The sequence below is a fragment of the Atta colombica genome, unplaced genomic scaffold (genome assembly GCF_001594045.1).
Source record: "Atta colombica isolate Treedump-2 unplaced genomic scaffold, Acol1.0 scaffold77, whole genome shotgun sequence".
In the NCBI taxonomy this organism is placed as follows: Eukaryota; Metazoa; Arthropoda; class Insecta; order Hymenoptera; family Formicidae; genus Atta; species Atta colombica.
This window is the reverse complement of record NW_017259569.1, coordinates 835,642-848,668: the sequence shown is the minus strand read 5'-3', so window position 1 is coordinate 848,668 and position 13,027 is coordinate 835,642. Positions and strand designations below refer to the sequence as shown.

The window sequence follows — 13,027 nt, the reverse complement described above, 5'->3', positions numbered from 1 at the left end:
GTATTATGAACTGTTAAAACCGACTGAAACAATCACAGGCGATCGGTATCGAACGCAATTGATGCGTTTGAGCCGAGCATTGAAAGACAAACGGCCGCAATACAACGAGAGACACGATAAAGTGATTTTGCAGCATGCTCGACCCCATGTTGCGAAAGTAGTCAAGACATACTTGGAAACGTTGAAATGGGAAGTCCTACCCCACCCGCCGTATTCTCCAGACGTTGCTCCTTCTGACTATCACTTGTTTCGATCAATGGCACACGGCCTGGCTGACCAGCACTTCCGGTCTTATGAAGAAGTAAAAAATTGGATCGATTCGTGGATAGCCTCAAAAGGTGACCAGTTTTTTCGACGCGGGATTCGTACGCTATCCGAAAGATGGGAGAAAGTAGTGGCCAGCGATGGACAATACTTTGAATCATGAATGTATAACCAGTTTTTTACAATAAAGCCTCGAATTTCGAAAAAAAACGGCGGAAGCAAAGTTGTACACCTAATATTTTGTTCAACTCGTAGTTTTCTGTATGTAAAAATTACCAAACTCACAGGAACTCAAAATAAGACATACTAATTTTTTAAAAATAAAATATTAAACTTTTTTTTTAATTTAAATTTTATTCATTTTTAAGAAAGTTACGACTGCTTGAAGTATCGCTACGAACTTTTGTTCCAATATAATACTTTTATGTAACGAAAGAGGAACGCATGAGCGTATATATGATTTTATGATTTAAAAATTTAGTAATTAATTAAAAACAATAATATAAAGCAAAACAAGTCCAATAATCTATACTACTTGAACCCCCTCCCTTGGCGTTCAAAATTCTAATTTGATCCCCCTCCTCTCCCCCTTCCCAACAAAACTCTACACTTATGGAGAAATTATTAATTTATTAATTTATCATAAATTAATTGTGATGAAAATAGGTTGCTCTATCCATCCTTTTTTTTCCCCCCAAACGGCAGACATCGTCTTTTTATAATAAGTGTCCGGGGACGTTTGGAAAAATTTTCCAAAGATGTCCCAATTACTCCAGACATCTTTAGAAAATCTCTGTGACACTATCGGACGCCTTAGAAAAAGAGGATGAATAAAAGAGAATGTCCGGGGAAAAAAGGACGGATGGCAATCCTAGATGTGCATAATTTAGAATTGAAAAAATATTATTACCATGTACGGATTGAAATGCGGACCAGCCGAATTGCAACCTTTCCTCAAATCTCCTTTTTCATGTACATGGAATCCGTGCAAGCCCGGATTTAATCCCGTGATCGTGCCCATGACCCTGACCCCCTCAGAATGCTGCTCCAATGTCAGCATCCCTCGGGGCCCATCCACCGGTGAACCGTCTTCACCGAGAGATTTCATTTCCACTACGGCTTTCAAACCGACTGCCTACAAATTAAAAAACGAAAGAATCATAATTATTTCAGATGTCAATATTTATTGGCAGAAAAGATCAATAAAAGTAATTATTAGTTGAAATAAAAAAAAGTATACTATAAAAGAGAGTAGCATTTCGAAAGTTAGATAAATAGCACATTTGTCTAATACAGAATGTCCCATGGGAAGCTGCTGAAACTAACATTTTTAAACGCATATAGGAAATAGCAAAAATTAAATATTTAACATTATTTGGTACAAAATCCATGTACACTATATGTATTATTAAGAATTTTAGCATTTTAAAAATATCCCAAATAACAAGCTACAGTTATTTTGACATCGATAGTTAGTTATTTTAAATTATTGACATCATGTGACCTATTTAAGATGTAATAATGACGTTATCTTTTTAACCAATTAATGATATCATTTATTTATAACGTCTTTATAATGTCATATTTAATGATGTCGAATAAATGGTCAATTGTCGACTACTAGTAATATTATTAGTGATCAATTAATAACATCATATTTATTCCATTAATAACACGAAAATAATGATGTATCTTTGACGTCAGTTTATGACATTGTGTGAGTGAAAAGAAATATAAGAATTCACCTCATTTTTAAACGTCAAGGAACGTATTATAGTTTTTAAAATGAAATGAAAATTACAAAAGTAATTAAATTTACTAAAATATTTATAATATTTATAACTTCAACATTTAGCAAATTTGATCATTTATGTAATTTTCTTTGTCTTAGGAATTGTATAGATTTGTCATAAGAATAATTAATTAATGACATTAAATGGACAACACTTTGCTCAATAACACGAAAAAAATGACGTATTTTAAATGAACGTATTTTTGATGTCGACTTATGATGTTATGTACTTGATAATTCCACATCATTTTTATGATGTTTGGATGTCATTTTAAACGTCACATTTGTCATAAGAATAACTAATTAATAACGTTAAATAGGTGACACCTTGCCTACCTGGGATATGTATTTTAAGATTCAATATTTGCAATATTTGACATTTATATAAACATTTATTAAATAATATGAATATTCAATTGTTTTCATTTGATAATACATAGATAATACATAGATAATACATAAATAAAACTGATCGCAAATGTCTTCTATTAAAAAATATTTTATTCTTCCTATTCTTTATATATGTTTAAAAATGACAACTTATTTCATGTGACATGATATTTCATACGTTACTTCTTTATATTTTAAAAACATAATTAAAAAAAGTCACCTAAATTTTCTAGAAAACGAAAAAATCTATTTTTTAATTTGACAAAAAATTAATGACTAATATTATCAAATAATTGACATAAAATATACTATTAATAAAAAATATATTAATAATAATTAAATGTCATTTTCATAACTCTTTAAATCTTTTTGAGTTATGATGATATCTTAAATTTAAATCATCCTTTTCATGATAATTTTTTAAATGAAGTTAATCTATTTTCGATGATTGATAGGATAATGATTATTAAATCTATTCATTATTAAATCTATTCACTGTTAACTCGAATATCGTATTTTTGAATTGTGTCATTTTTGAAGTAAAAAGAGTGGTAATTATAGAATTACAAGATTACACCTTTCTAAATTTCTTGGAGTAAAATTCTATTCCAAAAGAATGAAAATACTGTCACTATTGAAAACGAGCGAAAATATTTGCAATCTTAAATAAGAATATCAGATTTTTCATTCTTTTTTTTTAATATAGTGATAGTATTTTCATTCTTTTGGAATGAGATTTTATTCCAAGAAATTGAAAGTTCTAAAAAAATTATAAATATCTCGATAAGTTTTTCGATCAAGAATCCATAGATTGGCGAGAAGTAGAACAAAAATCTATGCAACCGAGTATCTACGGAAGCAATTTGTTACTGCTCGATTATAGCTCGATTAATTCATAAATGCTGCCGCGCGAGCGGAGTCCCGCGAGAGAACGCGAAGACCGGAAATTGATAATGACGCGTCCGCGAGTTCGCGAGTGATGCACTATATAGTGCATTCGGGAGAAGGGAACGGTGTGCTTCCTATCTAATTTGTTCTACCTACTAAATCGCATTAGAATTGCGCCACTCTTGCGTTCACCTTGATTTACCTACCTCGCGATTCGTATGGACATCAAGTTTATCTGGTTTTTTTCTATTTTTTTTGTATAAGCGAGGTTGTGGTTCATGGATAAAATCCGTAATTACTAATGCGACTGGGGATATAATCTATGACGACGATGAAACGGTTAAAAACTGTGCGCAAGGTCGGCCGTAGTGAATCGCTGCTTCGTTAGAATTGCAAGGGGCATAGGAGAAGAGCGACCGCTCATATAGTGAAAGCGTCCTCGTAGCATAACGACGCGCATCAGTCGATGTCCTTCGCGATGTTTAAATAACTTAATGGCTAATTATGCAAATTTCCACGTATTAAAGATAGACTGTGTAGTTAATGACTAATAATGGAGTCGCGCCGATGGACAGGCCGATGAATTGTATCGCCACGTTCGTCGCGGAGGATGAAGAAGTCACGCGCGTGGAAATGTTTATCCGAGGTGCACACGAAGAAAGAAAGCGATGCTGCGTCGTTTAAGACAATTCGTACATATCTTCTCAATACCAAACGAGAATAAAATGAATGAATTTACATATTTTTCTTTGAAAAATATATTTTCTCGTATATATTATTTCTATTATTTACTATAGTAACAACAAAAAATAAAAAAGCAAAGCCTTCCAGAAAATAAAATTTGAACATTTTGATTAAAACTTTGTGATTTTAATTTTTTGAAATGTAATTTTGATAACTGATTGTAAAGGAATAAAAGTAGCTTTTTCAGTTTTTTGTTTTTTTTTTTTTTTTATAAAAATTATAACTTTTGAGTTATGTCCTTGTAGTAAATAAGCGATAATTTTTTCTAGAAATGAGAAAGTCGTTTGCACTGAAAGAAAAAGGGTTACAATCATCATAACATAATTATAATTTATAGTCATTTTTAGTGCCAACTATATATTTACATTTATTTTAATCATACCAGTTATAGTTGTTTCAATTGTGATTTTACAACTGTGATAAGCTTTCATGTGTGTGTGTTATATCAAGAGAATAATTATTTCTTTATTAAAAAAAATAATTATTCTTATAATATTTTTTAATTTCATAACATTAAAAAGAGCTGCGAGCCAAATACAATAATTACATTATGTTTACATACTTTAATATTTAAATTAATTTATACTTTTTGTATTACTTACTTTTGTTTTTATTGTTTCTATTATTTCTCCGCATATTAACAAATTTAGTATCTCTATTATTTTTCTGTATATCAACAGATTTAATATTTTTTTTATCCATACATGACATTTCTTTAACAATTTTAATATAAGAACTGATTATAATAGCAACATTTGCGATTAAGCACATTCAATGGTCGAACAATTTGATATTTTTTAATCAAAGGGACCATTTGGACTCAATAATTCTGTCAATATCGTTTGATGAATTTTGTACCATTATTTTATTACATCAAATATAAGTTTGTGTTATAAATATAAGTTTGTTTATTGCTTTTATAGCTTTAATTGCTTTATATATCAATCGTTAAGAATTTTTATTATGTTAATATAATCTGATTGATTATATTATATGTTTAACATTGACTCGATCGAAATATTTGTTTTTATATATTTTTCATTTGTAACTTTTATGTTAATATTATACCTATATTATTAATACTGAATTTATTATATTTGGATTATAGCCCTTTTCATATTATTTCTTTTAATTTTATATTACTTGAGCCATATTATGTATTTCTTCTTTAATTATGTATTTTTTCTTTAATATATTTTTTATTATCGTCATAAATAATAAGTAAATGTTAAGAAAGTAATTATATTCATTATAATTGCAATGTGTTTATTTTTATTATATAAAAATGCTTATTTTATTTACCATCATTTTGATATTTTGTCACATTAACATTTAAAAATACCATATTTACAGTATACTTTTTTTATAGTTGATGGAATTATAAATATAAAATTATTATTAATAATTATAGCAGCAATAATTATGTAAAAATGAAGCGCATAATTATAATTATTTTACCGTGTAATTATAATCATAAATTTCAAATTATAGCAATTATAACTAAACAGTTTTTTCTCAGTTTTTATCAAGTATGTATGTAAACAAACTAATAACAAAATAATAACAAAATAATATGTGAATAAATATTACTCGAAATTTTCGTTATATAAAATATTCATTCATATAATAAAAATGAGTTAATATAACTCGTTTTTCCTTCATGCTGTATCCATATGAATAAATTATTACGTTCTACATAATTCTCATTTCATCGTCTTGCAAGTAACGCCGAATGACAGATGATTGCTACTTCAATAACGTTCGGCGGAAATGTTCGTAACGGCTGTTATTTGCACGTAAGGCTATAAATATGACGATACCAATTACCGCAAACATTGAATACAACAGTAATCGTATATCGAGCAACAAAATAACATGTTGAGTTGATCAAGGAAAATTAAAGTTGAATAAATAGCAACAGGCTTCCAGCGTTGAGGAATAGCTCTGTTAAAGTTTAAGAGAAAAGTGAAAGGATGTTCATTAAATGTTTTCACACAAGTTTAACAAGATTATATATAATTTATTTTAGGTCGTGTAAGATCCGTGTAAGAAATGTAAAATGAAAAGATTGACGATTGTTGGTTAGCAATTACAAATCAGAAAATTCTAAGCGACCAATTTCACAAATTTTTTCTCAAAAGTAGAGATGTGAAAACCGAAAATATTTCAATAATACAATCTAAGAACTCTTCAAATTAAAAATTAATTAAGCTAAAAATTTCTAAAGCAAATAAGTGCCTTTAGTAAGACACACATTGAATTTATTTTGAATTGAACGAAAAATATAAACATTTCGATTTTCTCTTCGGATCATCTTTAGTGTCCAGTTATATAACATAAGTTCTTTTTTGATTTCCAAGTGTATGCAGATTAGATTAATCCTAGCTAGATCGTTTACAAAGATTGTAATCATGTAACATAATTTAGATTCAATATTTTTTTGTAATTTTCACCATATAATTTTTCAATAATATAACACAATATAATTCTCCAAATCCAATATTTGAATAATTAAATTATGTTAAATACAAATATGTCATTAAATTAATGATTTATAATGCAATGTAACGATTAATATCAAATTTCAATTTTATTAATAATTATATGAAAATGATATCACAAATCAAATAAAAAGTTGTATATAAAATTAAAAAAATATAAGTTTCTAAATAATTGTAATATAATGCCTTGAAAAAAAAATTCACATCACATAATAATAAAGAATCATTTTGTATAAAATTAAAAAAACGTAACAATTTCTGTATAATTGTAATCGAATATAAGAAAAAGAAGTGTAATGCCATAAAAATTCACTATAGGAATAAAAAAATAATTTATGATTTTGATGATTAATGGGCAATGATTAATCAATTTCCAATTTTATAAGTAATTATTATATATGAAAATATATAAATATAATAAATTTCGTCAGAAATTAAATAAAATTATTGCACAAAAAAAAATATGAGAATCTTTGAATATCTTATTAAATGTATAATGCAATAAAAATTCATCATATATACAATAAAAATAATATCAATAATAAAAAAAGACAAAAATATAAGTACGTACGAAATAATACGGTTCCATATAGACTTCGTAAAGATCACTTCTAGTCCCAGGATATCCCGGCAAACTCCTAATGAACAGAGTTCTGTCGTTCACCGAGTCGGCTGTCCTGTCGTACGGTCCAGCTCTCGCGACCGCGATCATACCGATCAATATCGACAGCCGCCACATTTCACGAGTCAGGAATTCCGAAAGCGTGCCGGAAAGATTTAACAGCGATTTGATCCTCGCGAAGAGTTCTCCAAGTCGATCGAAGGATAAAGCGGGTCTGACGGCCAGGACTCGACGGCGTTTCCAAGATCTGCTTGCTGTGTTTCTCCTTCCTCCTTCTCCATGCTATATTACCTCCACCTTCTCGACTCGATCGCCACGAGATCTGGCAGCCCGAGATTCATCCACTTCTCACGATAACGATCTCGGAGCCATACCGATCAAGAAGCTGCCTCCGGAACCATCGCTTTTCAAAGACTGCTTTCCTTAAAGAAGAAAAAGAAGAAGAAGAAGGAGGAGGAGGAGGAGGAGGAGGAGGAGGAGGAAGAGGAGGAGGAGAAGGAGGAAGAGGAGGAGAAGAAGAAGAAGAAGAAGAAGAAGAAGAAGAAGAAGAAAAAGGAGGAGAAGAAGAAGAAGAAGAAGAAGAAGAAGAAGAAGAAGAAGAAGAAGAAGAAGAAGGAGATGCGGCAGTAGCAAGAGGTAGAACTAGAAGCTACCGGTTCGATTTCCCGTGGTGTGTATTTATGCGTTGCGAGTCACGACGAGGACAAGGCAGGTTGTACTTGGGCGCCAAGCTCGAGAAGTGTCGTGACACCAGGGGGTCTCAATCGTGGATGAGCGATATCGATTTAACGAAACGCGATCTCGCGATCGTGTAACTGCTATCGACTCGCAATCGGTGATTGCGTATGTGAAACCTGCTCCGGTCTCTCCTTCTTCCTCTTTTCAGACACATCAGTTTGGTGCATCGTGTCGTGCCCGATGTAGTTCTCCAATGCACGTGGCCCACGTGTGAGACCGGCTGAGTGAAAGCGAGACGTGCCCTACGGGTGCTTCTCGCTGCGGGCTGACGGATCGCTTATACTTCGCGGACTAATCTGGACATAGTCATCTTGTAAGTAACTCTGAGAGGCAAACATGAAGAATTGCGAAAACCAGGACGGACAACTTTCGTAATTTTCCAACCGGAACGGTAATAGCTGTTGCGTAAAATTCATCGTCAAGGGCTGTAAAGGTTGATCCAAACTAATTGATTTTCGAATGAGAATAAATTAAATTACAGAGAGAGAGAGAGAGAGAGAGAGAGAGAGAGAGAGAGAGAAAGAGAGAGAGAGAGAGAGAATCAATTAATTGCGTCATATAACGAACACTGATTCTGAACACTAATTAAAAACTCTTCAATACACTCACTCTAACACAACTCTTTAATACATTACATTTTTTTAAATAAAAAAATAATGTAATGAACGAACAAAAAAATATCGACATAATTCACTGATATTTGCTCTTTTTTTATTGTATATTTTTATTGTATATTTAAATATTTAACATTTTGGCTTCTTATTATTATTTTGATTTGATTATTTGATTTTATTGATTTCGTTTTATTTGCACCATTATTATATATTATTTTATTCGCACTTTTTCATTATGTGTATACGTTGAGTTTCAGAAATTTGTATTACAGCTTTTTAGTTTATAATTTAAAATATGAAGACCAAGTATCGAACGCATTCTTTTGATTTAATAACAAAGGTAATTACATATTTTTATAATATATATCTTATAATATATACTGCTCTTTATTTAATAGATCTTTTTTAATTAAAAAAAGAACATCACATTATTACTTACGTTTTATACAATTATTAATTTTATTTTAACTACACAATTTCTTCTTCATATTCAGAACTCATGAGTAGTTTTTATTCCGATTTCAATATTACAGATATTGTTTTATTTTTAATTATCCAGAATTATAAAAAAAATACAAAATATACATGAAAATAAGAGCATACGTTAATTATTCAATCAAGATTTGTGAATGTTACAAAAGTAAGTACCCGTAAATATACTGATAGAAAATTTTTTGGAAAATTTATGATTATAATCATACTATAATTATAATTATTACTGTAAAATATTAATATTATGTGTATAGTTATATCAATAAAATATATAGTAACTAAAAATAATTATAGTTATTATTACTATAAAAATGATCATAATTACTATTTAATTATATTTTATAGTCTAATTTATTACTGTACTGTAATTTGTAGTATCAAGACATCCTCCTCTTCTCCATATAGTATACTAATGTTGAATCAATATCTCAGAAACGTTGAATTGCAACATTGCGAATATTGCAGCAACATCGCGAAATGTAGATTCAATATTGAAGAGACGTTGCAAAAATGTTTAATGTCAAATTACAATTTTTTATGTCTGTGAGACATAAAAAATTTTTCGCATATTAATTTAGTTTTACTATTAAAATAAGTATTATTGTGATTAACATTATATTCTGAAACATACACGACAAGATTATAATTGAAAAAAACGCTTTCCTCCTCTCATTTGGAAATTAATTCCTTATTTTCCTAAGCGGTTACCTATCCAATCTTATCCCATCCAACGTTGCTGAACGCTTCTGCAATCGTACGAGAACTGTTGCTTCGATGATCCACTAATACTGAATGTTAATGGATGTATAACTGTAACATATAGATATCTATGCAGTAAGACCACAAATCGACATAGTGCATCGGACTGTTGTCAAACACAAACAATGTCACACGCGCCAACATTCTGCACACGCGGATTCCCATATAAACATATATCATTTAGAAATGAATTTCGTTAAAAGATCAATTTAAATGATTTAAATTTTCTATTTACATTTTATTTTTATTGATTTTTTACAAAATGAAATAAATTTTGATATAATTTATTCAATGTCATTCCAACGTTGCAGCAACATTAACAATCAATGTAGAAAAATCGATATAAATACAACATTAATAAAACTGACACTTGACACTTCACATTCAACGTTGCAATATCTCAGCAATATTCTTTCAATGTTCCGTTCTGTATGGACGTGGATATTTTGCATTAACAAGAGCACGCGCAGCGACATCGTAGAAACAGAGACATGTATGAAACTGATGATATGTATCTTTACGCGAGCTGTCGGGTGTTCCAAATATACATACTATAGTATATTATACTATAGTATATTATATAATATATGTTATAATATATGTATAACTATCAGGGTTGATTAAGTTAATTTTTTAAACAGTTTTTTTAAATCAAATTAATAAATTAAAGTCAATGGCTTATAAAATTAATAAAATTAAATTAAAATTGAAGGAACAAAAAATTATAAAGTTAAGATTGAATTAATTTAAAAAAGAAATAATTAAAAAAGAAATGTTAATTTTGAAAAAATTATTTTTGAGATTAGAATATTCTAATTTTTTTTAAAATAAGACTTATTTTAAATAACAATTACAATACAGATTGTTAAGTAAATTTAATTTTTTTGTTCACGTAAATTTATATAAATTATAATAAGAATCACGTCTCGTAAGGTGTTTTGTCAAAATCCTGCAAGAGAGATGAGTGTATACGTATTTGCATTATCTCTCTTTCTTTAACCTAATCTCTTCTGAAACGCTCACACTACTCACGTATGTTTATGATTACATGGATTAGATATTTGTTACAAAAAGTATATGTAAAAATTTAAAAAATGGTTGTGAATGTGCAACACTGTTTAAAACAATTTTTCATCTATGGCTCATTTTATATTTATGTTGCTGAAATATAATATTGGCACCTGAAATTAGTGTGATTTAAATATAAATGGAAATTGACAAACTTTAGCGAGCCAATCAAAACTGGCTATATGATGTCACTCTTATTATAGACTTTGTAATCACAAAATCATTACTTTTCTAAATTAGCTTTTTTTAAATTAATTCTCTAATTTTAAGTTTAAAATCTTATAGAAAAAAAAATTGGCTTGAAAAAGATTAAAAAAATGTTAATTTACAAAAGTTAAAAGTAATAAAATAAAGTTTAAAAGTAAATTACTAAATTACTAAATTACTAAATTAAATTAATAATTAATGCATTTAAAATTAACTGAGTTAAAAGTTAAGTTAAAAATTATCAACTTTTTTTAACTTTTTTTAACTTTATTTTAACTTTTAGCTAGTTATTATTCAATTTTGATATATTATATAAACATATACTTATTTATAGTTAAATTATAGTTATTGTAATCATTTTGATAACAATAACTAATTATAGTCATTTTCGTATCATAGATACTATTGATAAAACTGTACATATATAGTTATTACTAAAATTATAGCAATAACCATAATTATGGTAATTGTAATCACAAATATAAAAAAATTGTTTTCAGTGCAACAATTAAACATAATATAACGTTAATATCATAGTAATATCAGCTATCTGTCCCGATGAGTAATGTTTATGAGATATTGGCATTTATTAATGTATCAAGACAAAAAGATAATTCGCGTAATTTCTTTGAAGGAAATATCCGTAGAAGTTTCGAAATAATCAATGTTATAATTTCATACTCCATAATATAAATATAAAATAATGTTATATGTATATGTTAAGTGTGAAATTATAACATTGATGTTATTTTAGTGTTTGTTGAGTGACCTTCAAAATTCGCGCATCACTATAATTTATGTTTAATTTTTATCTTTAAAATTTTTAAATGTTGCTTAAAAGCAAGAGATAATTTGTTTTTGAGACAGAATTGTAACACTTGGTAGAATTCTAAATATTAATTGAGAGGAGAAAAAGAATAGAGTGATTATTATATGGTATTTATCTGTATGACGACTAAGATATATTTTTAAATTTGGTTGAAGAATTAAATACAATAAAATATTTATTTGTAAATTTAATTTATGATATTATTACTTTCAATTCTTTTAGAATTGCGTTTCAAGACTGAAAATTTGATGCAGTTTGCAAGATTAAATAAGTAATATAGAAATTCATGGAATTATTTAAATATTAAATATTAAGGATCCAACTATTTGACCGTAAGCTCTTTATTTCTGATTATATTTTCTGATTGTATTTCTGATTGTACATTACGGTCTCAAAAAATATTGTATTTAACAATAAATGTAGAACTATCTATTATCACATCTTGCAGTTGATCTGACTTTCTTGGAAAGAAAAAGATATATTTACTCGTTATACATTATCAATGTAAAATATAATTTATTTTATCGGCAAAAATACATTAGTATTATTTTATTAGTTAACGGTATTTGAGTTTAAAGCTAAATTTAATATTAAAGCTAAATTTTAATAAAAAGCTAAATGATTCTCATGACAATTCGCTATGAATATTAATCGAATTTTTCCCGTTACCAATATCGATATCGGTGTTTTATTAAACTTTTACCAAAAGGTTTCGCGAATTACATACAAATCGAATTTCACGTTGCACATTTCTATCGAGTATTTTAAGTGTAATATGCAAGGTTTATTTACATACTTGCAATCATCCGCATTTGCATGCACAAACCGAATGTTGCCGTATCGCGGAATCGCGGCATTCACGGTGCGTGCGGCGTGCTAAGGATCCGCGAAGAGTTTTTTTCAATTCTGAAGATGCCATAATCCGATATCGCGTTCCCAGAAAACGACACAGCGCGGTGCGTCGGACGACGTGCTATGTCGCGGATTTTTAATCACGTTAAGATAATTTACGATTATGTGCGACAATAAAATTCTCTTTGTAAAAAACAACGAGAGACAGTAACACAAGAAAGGAGGAGGGTGAGAAGAAGAACAGAGAGAAAAGAGAGATACAAGGCG

At 28.8% G+C, this 13,027-nt stretch overlaps 1 protein-coding gene across 1 annotated transcript in view; it reads right to left on the bottom strand.

Annotated features, from left to right (window-relative positions):
* Positions 1-7,610, bottom strand: part of LOC108692557 (superoxide dismutase [Cu-Zn]-like) — an 8,547-nt gene extending 937 nt beyond the window's left edge. Inside the window, exons 1-2 of the mRNA XM_018200864.1 lie at positions 7,151-7,610; positions 1,175-1,399 (exon numbers count right to left, since the gene is read on the bottom strand). Coding sequence (XP_018056353.1) covers positions 1,175-1,399; positions 7,151-7,318 — 393 coding nt within the window. The 5' untranslated portion in view covers positions 7,319-7,610. The remainder of the gene's footprint in view (positions 1-1,174; positions 1,400-7,150) is intronic.
* Positions 7,611-13,027: the final 5,417 nt, after the last annotated feature.